This window comes from Salvelinus namaycush, chromosome 12 (genome assembly GCF_016432855.1).
Source record: "Salvelinus namaycush isolate Seneca chromosome 12, SaNama_1.0, whole genome shotgun sequence".
In the NCBI taxonomy this organism is placed as follows: Eukaryota; Metazoa; Chordata; class Actinopteri; order Salmoniformes; family Salmonidae; genus Salvelinus; species Salvelinus namaycush.
This window is the reverse complement of record NC_052318.1, coordinates 6,081,537-6,100,464: the sequence shown is the minus strand read 5'-3', so window position 1 is coordinate 6,100,464 and position 18,928 is coordinate 6,081,537. Positions and strand designations below refer to the sequence as shown.

Genomic DNA, 18,928 nt, shown 5'->3' with positions numbered 1-18,928 from the left:
TATCTGAATGTTTTATTTCTTTAAAGATTAAAAATGCAGAAAAATTCAGTAAATACCATTACTCATCATTGCTTATTTGTTATTTTGGCAAGATATAACTTTAAATATTTAATGAATGTTGTCTACAGGGCAAAACAGTCTTCAGCCCCAGACATTATTCATGTTGTTCTGCTCAAGTCATATGCTCATGTGTTCTCTTTCTTTGTCTCTTTTACCTCTCTCCTTTTCCTCTCTCTCTCCCTTTCTCTCTCTCTCTTCCCCCTCCCTCTCTCTCTTTCTCTCTACTCTCTTTCCTTCCCTCCCTCTTTTCTTTCTCTCTCTCTCTCCTTCTCTCCTTCTCTTCCCTAGCTCCAAGGTGGTATAGGCCGTATGATTCTGAAGGAGGAGATGAAAGCCAGGTCTGGTTCCTATGACAATGACCCGTGGAGCAGCGCACGGAACTCCCGCACCAACTCCCGCACCAACTCCCGTAGCAACTCCCGCAGCAACTCCCGCAGTGGCAGCAAAGAGGCCCTGCACAATGTGGGCTACAGCAACACTGTCAACGGATGTAAGACATCCCACTGGTGCTAAACACCAGTCCATCCTTTTATCAACACTGACACGAGTATTGCGGCGTGATGGATCATCTCACTGTTAACAATAGTATTTATTAGGATCTCCAATCAGCTGCTGCCGAGGCAGCGGCTCCTCTTCCTAGGATCCAAACAGGAAACAACACAACAGATACAATACATAATATAGATAACTATACAGCACTGCATTTACATTACAATTGAGCCGTTCAGCAGACGCTGCTATCCAGAGAGATCCACAGCCTTCATGTTAAGATAGCCAGGCAAGACAAACCACATATCACAGTCGTACCTCAACCCACGCATCACATACATAATACAATAAATTATACCATGCAAAATACAATAGAAAATGCATCAAAATGTCTGTGTGTCTCTTCACAGTCCCTGTCGTGCCTTAAGGTGTTTTATCTGGTTTTTGAATCTGTTTTTATTTCTAGCTTGAGTTACCTGGGTTACCAGAGAGTTCCATGTAGTCATGGCTCTATTGAATACTGTGTGTTTCCCAGCCTCTGTTCTGAACCTGGGGACTGTGAAGAGACACTCTGGTTGCATGTCTTGTGTTGTACTGATGAGTGTACGGCTTCAACACCTCAACAACCTGTTCTGCCAGTCACATTCTGTTAAAGGTCCCCAAAGCACACACATCCCTAGGTCGCTCCTCTTTTCAGTTCGCTGCAGCTAGCGACTGGAACGAGCTGCAACAAACACTCAAACTGGACAGTTTTATCTAAATCCTTCATTCAAAGACTCAATCATGGACACTCTTACTGACAGTTGTGGCTGCTTTGTGTGATGTATTGTTGTCTCTACCTTCTTGCCCTTTGTGCTGTTGTCTGTGCCCAATAATGTTTGTACAATGTTTTATGCTGCTACCATGTTGTGTTGCTACCATGTTGTTGTTATGTTGTGTTGCTACCATGCTGTGTTGTCATCTGTTGCTGCCATGCTAGGTTGTTGTCTTAGGTCTCTCTTTATGTAGTGTTGTGTTGTCTCTCTTGTGGTGATGTGTGTTTTGTCCTATATTTATTTTTATTTTGGAATCCCAGGCCCCCGTCCCATAGGAGGCCTTTTGCCTTTTGGTAGGCCATCATTGTAAAATAACAATTTGTTCTTAAAGGTTAAATAAAGTTTTTTTTTTAAATAAAACCCTGCACAAAGACCAATAGTGCTGCAGGAAATCTCTCCTCAACTTTGAGCCAGGAGAGACTGACATGCATGTTACTGACCATCTGCAATTTACCTACTGTATGTCCCTCTTTGCAGAACAACGCCTTATCATGGACAGACCTCCTCCCATTTTAGTAACCATTGAGTCCATGTATTTTGTCTGTCTGTCTGTCTGTCTGTCTGTCTGTCTGTCTGTCTGTCTGTCTGTCTGTCTGTCTGTCTGTCTGTCTGTCTGTCTGTCTGTCTGTCTGTCTGTCTGTCTGTCTGTCTGCCTGCCTGCCTGCCTGCCTGCCTGCCTGCCTGCCTGCCTGTCTGTCTGTCTGTCTGTCTGTCTGTCCTGAGCTAGCTCCTCAGCAGCAGTATGGAGAGGAGAGTAGAGCGCCAGGGGTCTGAGACAGAGAGGGATGAGTTTAATCTCAGCCTCTGATGGGTTGACTGACTGACAAATGTTGTTATAAGAGGAGCCGGTCCATAATGACTCAGCACTGTCTTGACGATCCAGATATATTACATATGAATCCCAAATGGCACCCTATTCCCTTTATAGTGCACTACTTTTGACCAGGGCCGGTGCACTATATAGTGAATAGGTTCCCATTTGGGACGCAGTCCATTTAAACTACCACCAAGCTGTGCCTTTACATCAACCATCTATGGACCATCACATACTGTATGTAGCTACGTATTGCTGAAATATTTTGAGAACTTGCCAGATGGTGAGGGTTGCCAAATGGTGTATAAATTCAAGTGAGAGGGATGTTGTTGTGATATGAGATCCCCCTCAGGGTTGCCATACTTGATATGTGGTCAGAGCTTCCATCCCTGTGACTGTGGTGATTAATGTCTCTGTACCCATACACTGGAGGATCACACACTGACGGGGAGAAGAGAACGAAAGAGAGATAGAGAAGAGGGGGGGGGGGGAGATGAAGTCCCGTGTGGCTCAGTTGGTAGAGCATGGCGCTTGCAACGCCAGGGTTGTGGGTTCAATTCCCACGGGGGGACCAGGATGAATATGTATGAACTTTCCAATTTGTAAGTCGCTCTGGATAAGAGTGTCTGCTAAATGACTTAAATGTAAATGTAAAAATGAAGTTGTCTGGTGTTCCTGTGATCTCTCCTCTCCTACTGTTAATAGATTAGTCAGGGGAACCCAGGGAGAGACAGAGCACCCAGCTCCAGCTGAGATAGGGGACAGGGGGATATCCCAGACCCCCTCTACACCCCCTCTACACTGGCAGCACAGTGGGTATATCCCAGGCCCCCTCTACACCCCCTCTACACTGGCAGCACAGTGGGTATATCCCAGACCCCCTCTACACCCCCTCTACACTGGCAGCACAGTGGGTATATCCCAGACCACCTCTACACCCCCTCTACACTGGCAGCACAGTGGGGGATATCCCAGACCCCCTCTACACCCCCTCTACACTGGCAGCACAGTGGGGGGCAGAGCAGTAGAATGTGGAACCCACCCAACCACACACAAAAACCATGCTTCAAGCATTTGCCGCACATAAACACAGAAGTAATCTAACATTATGTACATAGCAAGACATGCACAATGCTGTGCATCCCAACACACACACACACACACACACACACACAACCTTGACCTTCACCCCCCTCTCCCTGATTAATCTGATACACTGTGACCAACTGAACCTGATTAGCTATCATGGCAGTTTATCATGTCTCATCTCTAATGATAACACAGGCAGGAAGAGAGTAGAGCAGAGAGCAGGGAGCAGGGAGCAGAGAGCAGAGAGCAGAGAGTAGAGCAGAGAGCAGAGAGTAGAGCAGAGAGTAGAGAGTAGAGCAGAGAGCAGTGAATGGAGCAGAGAGTAGAGAGTAGAGCAGAGAGCAGAGAGTAGAGCAGAGAGCAGAGAGTAGAGCAGAGAGCAGAGAGTAGAGCAGAGAGCAGAGAGCAGGGAGCAGGGAGCAGAGAGCAGAGAGTAGAGCAGAGAGTAGAGCAGAGAGCAGAGCAGAGAGTAGAGCAGAGAGCAGAGAGTAGAGCAGAGAGTAGAGCAGAGAGCAGAGCAGAGAGCAGAGCAGAGAGCAGAGAGTAGAGCAGAGAGCAGAGAGTAGAGCAGAGAGTAGAGCAGAGAGTAGAGAAGAGAGTAGAGAAGAGAGCAGGGAGCAGAGAGCAGAGAGTAGAGCAGAGAGCAGGGAGCAGAGAGAAGGGAGCAGGGAGTAGAGCAGAGAACAGAGAGCAGGGAGCAGAGAGCAGAGAGCAGGGAGCAGAGAGCAGGGAGCAGGGAGCAGGGAGCAGAGCAGGGAGTAGAGCAGGGAGTATAGCAGGGAGCAGGGAGTAGAGCAGGGAGCAGGGAGCAGAGAGCAGAGAGCAGAGAGCAGAGAGCAGAGAGTAGAGAGTAGAGAGTAGAGAGCAGAGAGCAGGGAGCAGAGAGCAGAGAGCAGAGAGTAGAGCAGGGAGTAGAGCAGGGAGTAGAGCAGGGAGTAGAGCAGGGAGTAGAGCAGAGAGCAGAGAGCAGGGAGCAGGGAGCAGGGAGTAGAGCAGGGAGTAGAGCAGAGAGCAGGGAGCAGAGAGCAGAGAGCAGAGAGCAGAGAACAGAGAACAGAGAGCAGAGCAGGGAGTAGAGCAGGGAGTAGAGCAGGGAGTAGAGCAGGGAGTAGAGCAGAGAGCAGGGAGCAGAGAGCAGGGAGCAGGGAGTAGAGCAGGGAGTAGAGCAGAGAGCAGGGAGCAGAGAGCAGGGAGCAGGGAGTAGAGCAGGGAGTAGAGCAGAGAGCAGGGAGCAGAGAGTAGAGCAGAGAGCAGAGAGCAGGGAGCAGAGAGTAGAGCAGGGAGCAGAGAGCAGAGCAGAGAAGGAAGGAAATGGTTTATTGCTGGAGATAGATACTATGTCTGTCAATCAGTCCACACCCTCATAGAGCTGAGACTCTGTCCTAGTCATGTGTTTCAGACTGCTCTGATGTAGGATGTGTACAGTTACATTGATCCTCCTCCCTCCTCCGTACTCATCACATTAAGTGCCTGTTTGCGTGTTAAGGTGGGGAAACGAGATAGAGAGAGAGACAGCGAGATGGAGAGGGGGAATGTGTGTTCTTTTATGTAGGGCGTACATATGACTCCCCCACAGCCCCACTCCAGTTGTAGCCACCTCCTGCATGTCCCTCTTCCTGTTTTATTGATGACTCATTGAAGCTTCCGCCATGTTTAATGGATGTTGTGTCTTTGGGGAAAGGGAGAACACAACCAGGACCAGCACCAGCCAGACACATTGACTGATGTGATGCACATGAAAGCTTTCTGAAAGAGCCATTGATCTTGGTGTTTAACCTGACTGCTGGGGGTCCGTCCCAAAATGGCACCCTTTTCCCTATATTGTGAGGTCACAGGTCACATGGTCATATAGTGCGCTATATGAGGAATAGGGGGCTATTTTGGACCTTGATATAAAGTCACATGCTGTAGGGAGAGCAGCTGCTAGGGCAGAATGACATCTGTATGTTGATCCAACGGTTATTCATCTACATTATTTTACATTAAAAAAAAATTGTCATTTAGCAGACGCTCCAATCCAGAGCGACTCACGGTTAGTGAATTCATCTTCAGATAGCTAGGTGACACAACCACATATCACAGTCGTAGTCAGTACATTCATCTACAGGTAGCTAGGTGAGACAACCACATATCACAGTCGTAGTCAGTACATTCATCTTCAGGTAGCTAGGTGAGACAACCACATATCACAGTCGTAGTCAGTACATTCATCTTCAGGTAGCTAGGTGAGACAACCACATATCACAGTCGTAGTCAGTACATTCATCTTCAGGTAGCTAGGTGAAACAATCACATATCACAGTCGTAGTCAGTACATTCATCTTCAGGTAGCTAGGTGAGACAACCACATATCACAGTCGTAGTCAGTACATTCATCTTCAGGTAGCTAGGTGAGACAACCACATATCACAGTCGTAGTCAGTACATTCATCTTCAGGTAGCTAGGTGAGACAACCACATATCACAGTCGTAGTCAGTACATTCATCTTCAGGTAGCTAGGTGAGACAACCACATATCACAGTCGTAGTCAGTACATTCATCTACAGATAGCTAGGTGGGACAACCACATATCACAGTCGTAGTCAGTACATTCATCTACAGATAGCTAGGTGAGAACCACATATCACAGTCGTAGTCAGTACATTCATCTTTAGATAGCTAGGTGAGACAACCACATATCACAGTCGTAGTCAGTACATTCATCTTCAGGTAGCTAGGTGAGACAACTACATATCACAGTCGTAGTCAGTACATTCATCTTCAGGTAGCTAGGTGAAACAACCACATATCACAGTCGTAGTCAGTTCCTTAATAAAGTAGTTATCAGCAAAGTCAGAACTAGTCGGAAAAGACAAATGCGTGTGTTTTTTCAGGGGGGAGAGACGGAGATGTCTTGTTTGAGATACTCTTTAAGATGCACTTAACCCACTGTCGTTTCAGTTCTCTTTGTTGTATATCTCCTTGTTAGTCTTTGTTATACGTCTTAAGCCTCACTAAGACAAACAGAGGCATTGTTATCTAATGTCCCGACAGACTTCTTCCACCGCTCCATCATCCGTGTTATACAGTATCCTAGAGCATTTTTTCGCTAAAACTTGTGAACCACAGCTGCTGTGTGTTCTGTATCTTTCATCATTGTCATGACCCTGGATTCAAGACTGATTGTATCAGGAGGGTCTTTAGTTTCAAGGCTCTGATGAGAAACCATTATAGGAGCTTTATGAGACCAGATGAGAACACTTAACCGTGCATTTGTACAGGCAGAGGCTGTATCTAACTATGTGTCTCTTTCTTTTTCATTCTTTCTTTCTTTCTCTCTCCGTTGTTTCTCTCTTCTCTTTTTCTCCATACTCTCTCTCTCTCTCTCTCTCTCTCTCTCTCTCTCTCTCTCTCTCTCTCTCTCTCTCTCTCTCTCTCCTTCCATTTCTCTCCCTCTCTCTCTCTCTGTCTCTCTCTCTCTCTCTCTCTCTTTTCAGCTCCCACCAGATCCCACTACAGTACAGACAGTGGTGAGTGAGGTGCCTCAGTGTCCTACTGTATATTGTCTGTCTGTAGACAGGGTCATCACGGGGTCATCATGGGGGATAGTAGTACAGTTACATCAGTTTATACCATGGCAATGTTGAATACTTGTTTCTGATTGGCTTGAAGGGCATTCTAGAGCATGCATTATTTTCCTATAATTCACGGTATAATTAAATGGCTATGAAGTTCATTCTTACATGTTCTATGATGTAGCTGTAGCTCACTATCTAGCTAGTAAACGTGCTAGCTACTTCAGTAAACCTGCTAGCTACTTCAGTAAACTTGCTAGCTACTTCAGTAAACTTGCTAGCTACTTCAGTAAACTTGCTAGCTACTTCGGTAAACTTGCAATCTACTTCAGTAAACTTGCAATCTACTTCAGTAAACTTGCTAGCTACTTCAGTAAACTTGCAATCTACTTCGGTAAACTTGCTAGCTACTTCAGTAAACCTGATAGCTACTTCAGTAAACCTGCTAGCTACTTCAGTAAACCTGCTAGCTACTTCAGTAAACTTGCAATCTACTTCAGTAAACTTGCTAGCTACTTCAGTAAACCTGCTAGCTACTTCGGTAAACTTGCTAGCTACTTCAGTAAACCTACTAGCTACTTCAGTAAACTTGCTAGCTACTTCAGTAAGCCTGATAGCTACTTCAGTAAACTTGCTAGCTACTTCGGTAAACTTGCTAGCTACTTCGGTAAACTTGCTAGCTACTTCAGTAAACCTGCTAGCTACTTCAGTAAACTTGCTATCTACTTCAGTAAACGTGCTAGCTACTTCAGTAAACTTGCTAGCTTACTTCAGTGGATGGTGTCACATTTCTACCGCTAAATTAATACATTTCTAGCGGCAAAATGTGTTAGAGCTGTAATATAAGCAGGATAATCAACTCGGGGGTTCTATGCGTTCTCTGTAAAATAATGCTACACTTTTTGGAAAGTTAGTGCCATTCCGCTAGCGTGTCATGGCACACCTTCCACAGAACACATAGCCCCTTGTTGATTATCCCTTAGGTATGCAGGGGGGTGTCAAGATGGGCTCTTCAGCTATGTCACTCGTCTGATGTTGACCAGTGGTGGAAAAGTATCCAATTCTCATACTTGAGGTAAAGTAAAGACACCTTAATAGAAAATGACTCAAGTAAAAGTTAAAAGTCACCCAGTGAAATACTACTTGAGTAAAAGTATAAAAGTATTTGGTTTTAAATATACTTAAGTATCAAAAGTAAATGTAATTGCAAAAATAAGTATTAAAAGTATAAAGTATAAATTGTTTCAAATTCCTTATATTAAGCAAACCAGACGGCACTATTTTCTTGTTTTTTAAATTTATTTTCTGATAGCGGGGGGCAAGCTCCAACACATAATTTACAAACTAAGCATGTGTTTAGTGAGTCCGCTAGATCTGAGGCAGTAGGGATGACCATGGATGTTCTGTTGAAATGTGTGTGAATTAGACAATTGTCCTGTCCTGCTAAGCATTCAAAATGTAACGAGTACTTTTGGGTGTCAGGGAAAATGTATGGAGTAAAAAGTACATTATTCTCTTTTGGAATGTAGTGAAATAAAAGTAAAAGTTGTCAAAAATATAAATAGTATAGTAAAGTACAGATACTCTCCTCAGATACTCTCCTCATTACATTGATAACAAATGCTATTTCAAGAGCCTGAGATCAATTATGCTAATGATTGTTTACACAAGGATTATAAAGCGTGCATGTTGCATCGTAGAGGGGGCATTCTTACATTTTATTCATTTAGCAGACGCTCTTGTTCGGAACACATTTTCATACTTTTTCATAACAATGCATTGCCTGTAAATGAAAATCACAGAGAGGGCTTCTCCATTGTGTTTGCTGTTAGCGCCCCCTGCTGTCTCTTATATCGCCTTGCATTTGCAATCGGTTAGAGATTGCTAATTGCCCATCCCTCACAGTGTTTCTACTGAGGCGTGCTGCGGTGTTCTGCTGGGACGCAGTGTGTGGGTCAGGTCCCAGGCTGAATGGCTGGGATGCTTATGTTTCCTCTCTTTCAGACTCCTTCATCTCCAAGTCAGCCTCGTTGCCAGGGTATGGCAGGAACGGACTGCACAGGGTGAGTTCCCTGAGGGGGGCAGGGGGTTATCACAGGATGTGGGTGTTGTAAATGGATCCTGTGTGGACCCAAACCAGCCCATAGCAAGAGTAAAGACCAATAACTTTTTTGTATCTCTAAAATAATTGTTCTTCTCGTCTGTCTCTTTCAGCCCCAGAGTGCAGATTATTTCCAGTACGACAGCAGCAGTGCAGTTAACTGGGGAATCAGAGGTAAGCAATCACTGCTTTACCTTTCAATAATATCACTTACAAATTACATAACCAATGAGAATATGAATAAATGTGGTGATCAGCTCTTTTTTTTCTCTTTTTCTACAGAATACAAGGTAAGATGTTACGCAAATTAATGAACAAACTGACTATCACTGAACCAAATGTAAGCTGGCTGTAGAGAACACTAGTAGAGAACACTAGTAGAGAACACTACTAGAGAACACTAGTAGAGAACACTAGAAGAGAACACGAGTAGAGAACACTAGTAGAGAACACGAGTAGAGAACACTAGTAGAGAACACGAGTAGAGAACACGAGTAGAGAACACTACTAGAGAACACTACTAGAGAACACTAGTAGAAAACACTAGAAGAGAACACTAGAAGAGAACACGAGTAGAGAACACTAGAAGAGAACATGACTAGAGAACACGACTAGAGAACACGAGTAGAGAACACGAGTAGAGAACACGAGTAGAGAACACTAGTAGAGAACACTAGTAGAGAACACTAGAAGAGAACACTAGAAGAGAACACGAGTAAAGAACACTAGTAGAGAACACTAGTAGAAAACACTAGTAGAAAACACTAGAAGAGAACACTAGAAGAGAACACGAGTAGAGAACACGAGTAGAGAACACGAGTAGAGAACACTAGAAGAAAACACGAGTAGAGAACACGACTAGAGAACACGAGTAGAGAACACGAGTAGAGAACACTAGTAGAGAACACTAGTAGAGAACACTAGAAGAGAACACTAGTAGAGAACACGAGTAGAGAACACGGGTAGAGAACACTAGAAGAGAACACTAGTAGAGAACACTAGAAGAGAACACGAGTAGAGAACACTAGTAGAGAACACGAGTAGAGAACACGAGTAGAGAACACGAGTAGAGAACACTAGAAGAGAACACGAGTAGAGAACACGAGTAGAGAACACGAGAAGAGAAAACGAGTAGAGAACACTAGTAGAGAACACTAGTAGAGAACACTAGAAGAGAACACGAGTAGAGAACACGAGTAGAGAAAACGAGTAGAGAACACTAGTAGAGAACACTAGAAGAGAACACTAGTAGAGAACACTAGAAGAGAACACGAGTAGAGAACACTAGAATAAGAAATTGAGGAAACGTATACCAAAATGGTGCAGTGAAATGTGTTGTTTTACAGGGTCAGCCATAATAGTACGGCACCCCTGGAGTAAATTATGACAAAGTGCCTTGCTCAAGAACACAGATCAGATATTTCACCTTTACAGCTCCTTTATTCGAAACAGAATCCTTTCGGTTCCTGGCCCAACACTCTAACCGCTAGGCTACCTGCTGTATGCAATTGAGATTCTCCCTATGTCTCTATGAGGAAGTCTGGGCTGGCGGGACACTTCCTACTACCGGACCTACAAGAATTGACCTCGTCCATGGTGTCACAGAGATAAGAGTCTCCTCTGCTCCTCTCAGGAGACGGGTTCACCCCAGGCCCACTCACCTGGAAATTAGGTCTGGACAGGGAAGGAGGTTCAAAGCCCTTCCGAGAGAGAGAGATATGGAGAACGTTGTTCCGACTGATCAGTCAGCTAGTGTCCATCCTATCTTACCTTTGGTATTGACCTCAGGTCAGAACCAGGAAGTGTGACTGTTGTCAGAGGAAGTACAGGTGAATGTATGACCCAGGCAAACATCTGTGATTCGTTGACAATAGGATGGCCAGCATTGCATAGTTTATGTATGGTGTGAAAATCTAAAAATCATTTAATGTTTTCTTCATAACCATTCCTCCCTCAGATCTACCCATATGACGTGTTGGTAGTCACCATAAGGAGGCAGAACCAGCCCCCCAATGACGTGGACAGAGCCAGACTAGAGGTGAGTATCTCTCAGGCTTGTTAACATGCAAGTAATGAACACCTCTCACTGCACATACTATATAGTGAGTCAATTGTATTTCCATTTCTGAGTTGGTTATGACAATGTCTCCAACAACACTAACCTGTGTGTAATCTCTCTCTGCCAGCGCCACCTGTCTCCTGAGGACTTCTACCGGGTGTTTAGGATGACTATGCCTGATTTTGACCGGCTGGCAATGTGGAAGAGAAACGAGCTCAAGAAACAAGTCCGACTGTTCTGAAAGGACCAGACTGTAGAAGCTCAGTATAGCAGCCTGCTGGGCTTAACGTTAGAGGGGCCTGAGTCCTCACTGAGAGCCATAATAACCCGTCTGGGTGGCCCTCGATCCATCAGGTCAGAGTCACAGCAGAACCAGAACTAAAACCAGCTTGGGTTCTAGCCATAGAAATATAATGAGTTGTAATGATATAGTTCTGTTGTTCCAGGACATCCTCCGGGCCCGAGAAACCCAGCCAGCCTGAGTCTATACATCAATAAGATATCTCTGGAGAAAGTGGAGTAACAGGCTCCTCCTCCTGAGCCATGTCTGGTTGTGGGAGGACTAGACCAGGCTAGTTCTGCCTATGCTTTCAGTATTATGTGTTTGCTTTATTAGAAGGAGTTTAACTATAGTTCTTGGCTGTCATGTCATTTTCAGGTTGCTGGTTTGGACAGCCTCTGAGACATTATCTTATGATCAAGCAGGAAAGAGAGAACATCAGCAAACTGTCCAAACAGAACGTGCTACCAGATAAACTCTGTCCTTGCTTTCTTTACTCTAAATATATTGTTTCATTCACAGACTTTTTTTTTATTTTTTATTTTACATTGAGACTTAAACTTTGTATTTCTTAATAGAGCAAGGGTTCACCACGGAGTGAAAGGCTAGATTGATATATTGTGGTAGTACGGTTTAAGAAAATGTGTGGATCATTGTGTGTTTACTGAAAAACCAAAGTAATATAACTATCTTAAGAACCAATTAGTTTGTTTGCTTGTGTTGTTTTGTTTTAGATAGCAACATGCTTAAAGAGTGACTGCCCCTTAAAAGCAACTTCTCTTTTTGAACATGGGCTATGTGGCATCGATATGAGTCAAAATAATTTATTCAAGTGTTAAAATTGACTACAAAGTGTAAATAGGATCGTTTTGGTCATAAAGTCAGTCTCGTCCAAAATCAGAGATTTGTGAGATAATATTTTAAAAATTATGTCACGGAATGAAGGGTACCCTAACAGAATGAAGGGTACCCTAACAGAATGAAGGGTACCCTAACAGAATGAAGGGCACCCTAACAGAATGAAGGGTACCCTAACAGAATGAAGGGCACCCTAACAGTTTTCCTTGGCTTGGGTTTATTTCAATTTGGTTTGACATTTGAAATCCCTATGGGGCTAGTTAAGGACCATCAGTAAATTACACAATGTACAGGGAACAATCATTTAAAATATTAATAGCTCCAAATTTCAATGACTTAAAAAATTAAAAAGAAGAAGAAAATGTACTACTTTAAAATGAAGATAGCATGGGCAGAGCCTTTGAGGTTGTCACAGACACTATAATGGCACAAATACAAAGATGAGTCCATCTATCACTATGGCCTGTTGTTCGCACACGTATCTGCCCTCTCATTGGCTAGAATGGTCCCACCTGATCTCGCCTACTCCCACCTGCTTTCTGTCTTTGAGGACATGTATTTCCATTGTTAGAGCGGTCAATCGACTATCTTGTCAATATAATAGACCATTTTTGCTACGTGGGAACACACAAACAAAAGACACACACTTTAACCCCCCCCCGTTCGGCTTCAGTCATGGCCTTCTTAATGACCAAGCCAAAAAATGAGGCCAAATCAGGAAGTTCAGCTCCCCTTTAAACAGACTGAATGCATGTTTCCAGAGAATATAAAACCAGGCTCTTGCCTACATACTAACAGTTGATTGATTTACTAAATTGATGGGAAGGATCCAAACAATGTAATGTATGTATTGGAGTTTTGGATTATTTAGTCTTATCAATTTCAATTGAACCAAAGGGTTTCATTTACAGTAATGGAATATCATGTTATGATTGGATCTTGAATTGTATTCAGAGCTGGGATTGTAAAAAGCTGACGTGAGTGACTCTTCATGGGGAAACTTGATCTGATTCTAACTCAACACATGGAGACAGAGATAATGAATAGAGATATACATTAATTAGATTGAATCTGAACTGTTTCTGAATATAAAGGGATGTATCTGCCTGTGGAGGAAAGTGGATTGAAGGGATTGGAGACCAGAAGTCTGGATTAGAGATGAAATAGAGGAATGGATCTGAATTAGATTACAACTGAAAGGGATTGAATGAACTCTTCCTTGAACAATACCAAGGTGAGGAGGGAATGAATCGAGGTGAGAAGGGAAGGAATTAAGGTTAGGGAATTTTGTGGATGTTGAAGTGGAATTTATTTGATGGAATTGTCCTGATTGGTCTACGTGGATACCAGTCCAAATGACAACCAGGGTCCTGATATAAAATGTTTTTTAAAAATGATCTAAATCAACTTAGGGGGTGAAATGATTACTGGTTGCTAAATAATTCACTATAGTGTGCATACAGTAGAACAAAACATTATCCTGTTGGGTTTTGAAGAGGTGACTCCTAGTTATCTCCTGTTGGGTTTTGAGGAGGTGACTCCTAGTTATCTCCTGTTGGGTTTTGAGGAGGTGACTCCTAGTTATCTCCTGTTGGGTTTTGAAGAGGTGACTCCTAGTTATCTCCTGTTGGGTTTTGAGGAGGTGACTCCTAGTTATCTCCTGTTGGGTTTTGAAGAGGTGACTCCTAGTTATCTCCTGTTGGGTTTTGAGGAGATGACTCCTAGTTATCTCCTGTTGGGTTTTGAGGAGGTGACTCCTAGTTATCTCCTGTTGGGTTTTGAGGAGGTGACTCCTAGTTATCTCCTGTTGGGTTTTGAAGAGGTGACTCCTAGTTATCTCCTGTTGGGTTTTGAGGAGGTGACTCCTAGTTATCTCCTGTTGGGTTTTGAGGAGGTGACTCCTAGTTATCTCCTGTTGGGTTTTGAGGAGGTGACTCCTAGTTATCTCCTGTTGGGTTTTGAGGAGGTGACTCCTAGTTATCTCCTGTTGGGTTTTGAGGAGGTGACTCCTAGTTATCTCCTGTTGGGTTTTGAGGAGGTGACTCCTAGTTATCTCCTGTTGGGTTTTGAGGAGGTGACTCCTAGTTATCTCCTGTTGGGTTTTGAAGAGGTGACTCCTAGTTATCTCCTGTTGGGTTTTGAGGAGGTGACTCCTAGTTATCTCCTGTTGGGTTTTGAAGAGGTGACTCCTAGTTATCTCCTGTTGGGTTTTGAGGAGGTGACTCCTAGTTATCTCCTGTTGGGTTTTGAGGAGGTGACTCCTAGTTATCTCCTGTTGGGTTTTGAGGAGGTGACTCCTAGTTATCTCCTGTTGGGTTTTGAGGAGGTGACTCCTAGTTATCTCCTGTTGGGTTTTGAGGAGGTGACTCCTAGTTATCTCCTGTTGGGTTTTGAGGAGGTGACTCCTAGTTATCTCCTGTTGGGTTTTGAAGAGGTGACTCCTAGTTATCTCCTGTTGGGTTTTGAAGACGTGACTCCTAGTTATCTCCTGTTGGGTTTTGAAGAGGTGACTCTTAGTAATTCAATAGATCATACAATATTCTTGGTAGCCTACATGCAAAGCTGTCCTTTTTCTTTCAGTTGTATTTGAATGGTCTGGTATGAGGTTGTGCGTCATAGGAAAAGATAGTTCTGGTTGTTCATGTATGCAGCACTGCCTTTATCAGACTACTATTAGTCATACTGACTAGCAGCAGTCATCTAGTATAAATAACTCTTACTGCCATCTTTGTAATGGCTGTTTGTTTTATAGATGTGTGTGTGTGTGTGTGAGAGAGAGAGAGAGAGAGTCGCAAGTTATCGTACATATTTACAATACTAACAGCAATACTGGTTAATAATGTACATACAGTACTTCCAGAATTCACAATCTCATTTTTGAATATTTATCCATTATAAAAGGTTTGGGAGACTTTTAAATTTATGTTTTCGTTTTGTAACTGTACAAAGCAATCTGCATATTATTTATTTCAATGTCAGAACTACTGCTCAACAAATGACGTACATATTTTATTTAAATTAAAGCAGTTTACATGTGGATATTTGTCTGTGTTGATTGTACTAAGGTGATGTCATCGTCTGTAGCACAGTAGCCAATTAGAAATATTTTAAAACTAGCGCTAGGACCCTGTGAGAGCGAGCAGATGAGGTAAACTCGCGTCTGTGACTGACTCGTTTCTGTGTGTCACTTACGCCACACATGGGTCCACGTCGTTTAGCCAGCCTACTGCTGCGCAAACTTGTGCAAAATAAATGAACGTCAAAGAAGAAGCGGATTGGAAAACACACATGGATACCAGTAGTGTTAACTGTAAGTAACTGTCCTATTTCTAACACAATGGCATGAAATGAATAGCGAAAACTGTTGAAGTATTAGTAAACTATTGAAGTAAAGTTTGGACATCTACCTGTCTCTGTGACTGACATGTCGGGGTTGATGCCTCTATTGTTGATGAATTGAGGAGTTGGATCATATCGCAGTAAAGTTATTAAATCGGTGCAGACATGCTGTGTGAATTGAACAAGATTTCGGCGTGTTTCAGGGAAGTGATGCAATCTGATGCTAACAGAGTACCTGTGGGAAGCTGCGCTGGAAGCGCGAAGGGTTACATCTGGGTCTCTGTCTGCGCATCAAAATGCACTGAGGGAGAAATGTATTATTTATTTATTTTTATCAGAGTGCTTTGAGAGATTTTGTTTGTTGAAAATTACAAAAACCGTTTTTTCATACTTGGAAATAAAATGCGTTTTCAAATAGCCTACACATAATATTAAAATGTTATTTTTATTTCGATGTTTTTAATAAATGTATTGTTATAATTTGAATAAGAAATGCCTAGTTTAGGAGAAAACCTTTATCTTTTTGCTGTGTTATTATAATGCATCCTGTGTCCACCTCTCATCCTACTCTGCATCATTGTTATGGACCTTGACCTATCAGTGTTTCCTCGTCTTCCCCTTCCTCTCTCTACCGCCTGTCCGCTGTGTTCTGCTAGTTGAAGGCTAGGCCAAGGATGACTATTTATGACTGGAGTGAAAACCAACTACCTCACTCTGCATCCAGGATGTCAGTCCAGCTGCATGCCCCATGCACAATCACCAGGAAAAAACACCCATTTGCCATGTATGCTGTTTGTTTCTATCCTGTGTGTGTGTGTGTGTGTGTGTGTGTGTGTGTGTGTGTGTGTGTGTGTGTGTGTGTGTGTGTGTGTGTGTGTGTGTGTGTGTGTGTGTGTGTGTGTGTGTGTGTGTGTGTGTGTTACATGCATACTATCTCCTAAGCTACATTTAAATGAATAATTTCTGTCCCTCTTAATGCCTCATTGACAAAATAGGCAGACGAAGCACAAAGACACGCATTCCTCAGTGACCTACATGTTGCATATCTAATGTGCTTTGCTAAGCTATGTTCTAGCTACAGTACATTCCCTGGCCTGTACTGTCTTTGCACATTTGTGTTTTAGTCATTTAGTTCAGAGAAGTACATTCAGTTCCCACGGTCTCTCCTCTGTACACTAGCTCAACAGAACCTGGTAGCGTGAGACACGATGGAGAGTTATGTTATGGTGGGAAGATTAATGTTAGGACATAGACAAACACGTTATCCAGGTTCCACTTCCACACTCCATTCCCCCTGGGGGGCAACCTTGTCCTGGTGCTGAGCCTGCTTAATAAGCACTTCGGGTGCCGCCAATTAAGGTGATCAGTCAGAGTGCCAGCTTGGAGAGCCGTGAGGTTGCTGGTTGGTTTAGTGGCCATGAGGCCTTTCGTTTGGTTTTGAATCTTTAGTTTGGGCATGCCTCCTTGTAGCTTCCTTTTTGTACATATTGATGTTTCGTCACCATCTGAACAAATAACAATCCGCTTGAACTGGCCAACCAAGAGGTCAAGAGAGACAGAGCTGGCCCTGAACCAAGGTAGGGTTGGGAGAGACAGAGCTGGCCCTGAACCAAGGTAGGGTTGGGAGAGACAGAGCTGGCCCTGAACCAAGGTAGGGTTGGGAGAGACAGAGCTGGCCCTGAACCAAGGTAGGGTTGGAAGAGACAGAGCTGGCCCTGAACCAATGTTGTGGTCTCCCTTGGCACATGTACATTCAACACATACGCAGATTTTTCACATAAATGCACACATTCATTCAGGTTACTAGGCCTAGAACCCAAAGACGAAGAGTGTAAAAAAAAGAAGATATATATACTGTATGATCTGTAGGCTAGTTGGGTTTCGTTACCAGTTAGTACCTCCGTACCTGTGGGACAGTTTAGAGGAGAAGTCTTTACGGGTGTTGGCTAGGAATATGACTCATCCGAGACTTCAGAACATTCTTGTCCTCCTTTCTATATTTTAAAACCTGCTCTGAGCTCAAAGGCTTATTGTTCCTCTTTGGAAGACATTTGGAGAGGTCCAGTTATTAACATATGGAAAACATTAATAACTAAACAATCACTCCCACCATATGTCCCATTACAATAAATATGTGATTCATGTTATCCTTGTGTGGATTTGATCCAAATAAAAGAAGCTTGACACAAAGATCTCCAACTACACACTGAGAGAAGTGCACACTCAGCTTGACACAAAGATCTCCAACTACACACTGAGAGAAGTGCACACTCACTTGGGGAACATCAATACATATTCATGTAAAAAAACATCAAAGATCTCCAACTACACACTGAGAGAAGTGCACACTCACTTGGGGAACATCAATACATATTCATGTAAAAAAAACATCAAAGATCTCCAACTACACACTGAGAGAAGTGCACACTCACTTGGGGAACATCAATACATATTCATGTAAAAAAACATCAAAGCAGAGCTGTGTTTAACTTGGATGTAAAAGTGGACGAGATGTCTCACAGGATGAGGGCTTTGGGTAAACATTTATAGTGCTTGTTGATTTAGGAATGTATACCGGGTGTGATCTACTCTGTGGCGTATGAAAAGATACAATTTTCATACATCAGTATAGGATTCTGTGGTTTATGGAAAGGTCTTTCCCTCTGAATCTGCTGAATGAGTATAATTTCTCCCTATGACAATCTGTAACAGCACTTACGGTGGTCCTGTCCCTCCCCGACCACGTGGCCTGACTAGAGAAAAATGGCTCCTACTTATAGAATGTACACCAACCGTGCACGGGGTAGGTGAATTCTGACAGTTGTACAGTATTTTGGTGGAGATGGTGGAGGAGACATTGAGTGGGTCTGGATTAAGACCCTTCTTCAAGCCCTGCACATGACACACTCCTATAAATACCCTGCGACGCAGAGACAAAGCCCCCAGTCTTCTGCTGCTCATAAGGCCTGATGGGCCACACAGGCCTAACACTGTCTGTCTCACGCACTGGAATGCCTGCTGAGACCAGACTGACCCACAACATCTCTTTCTCACTTACTCACACACATACAGTTGAAGTCGGAAGTTTACATACATTTAGAGTCATTAAAACTCGTTTTTCAACCACTCCACAAATGTCTTGTTAACAAACTATAGTTTTGGCAAGTCGGTTAGGACATCTACTTTGTTCATGACAAGTCATTTTTCCAACAATTGTTAACAGACAGATGATTTCACTTATAATTCACTGTATCACAATTCCAGTGAGTCAGAAGTTTACATACACTAAGTTGACTGTGCCTTTAAACAGCTTGGAAAATCCCAGAAAAGGATGTCTTGGCTTTAGAAGCTTCTGATAGGCTAATTGACATCATTTGAGTCAATTGAAGGTGTACCTGTGGATGTATTTCAAGGCTTACCTTCAAACTCAGTGCCTCTTTGCTTGACATCATGGGAAAATCCAAAGAAA

General features: G+C 43.3%; 2 protein-coding genes across 2 annotated transcripts in view; both read left to right on the top strand.

Moving 5' to 3' along the window:
* LOC120056753 (actin-binding LIM protein 3-like) overlaps window positions 1-11,929 on the top strand; it is a 112,881-nt gene extending 100,952 nt beyond the window's left edge. Inside the window, exons 18-24 of the mRNA XM_039004961.1 lie at window positions 349-550; window positions 2,092-2,118; window positions 8,827-8,885; window positions 9,037-9,097; window positions 9,206-9,213; window positions 10,881-10,961; window positions 11,110-11,929. Of these exons, the coding sequence (XP_038860889.1) occupies window positions 349-550; window positions 2,092-2,118; window positions 8,827-8,885; window positions 9,037-9,097; window positions 9,206-9,213; window positions 10,881-10,961; window positions 11,110-11,223 (552 nt within the window). The 3' untranslated portion in view covers window positions 11,224-11,929. The remainder of the gene's footprint in view (window positions 1-348; window positions 551-2,091; window positions 2,119-8,826; window positions 8,886-9,036; window positions 9,098-9,205; window positions 9,214-10,880; window positions 10,962-11,109) is intronic.
* Window positions 11,930-15,318: 3,389 nt separating this feature from the next.
* Window positions 15,319-18,928, top strand: part of LOC120056850 (actin filament-associated protein 1-like 1) — a 29,605-nt gene continuing 25,995 nt past the window's right edge. The window contains exon 1 of the mRNA XM_039005092.1: window positions 15,319-15,430. Coding sequence (XP_038861020.1) covers window positions 15,373-15,430 — 58 coding nt within the window. The 5' untranslated portion in view covers window positions 15,319-15,372. The remainder of the gene's footprint in view (window positions 15,431-18,928) is intronic.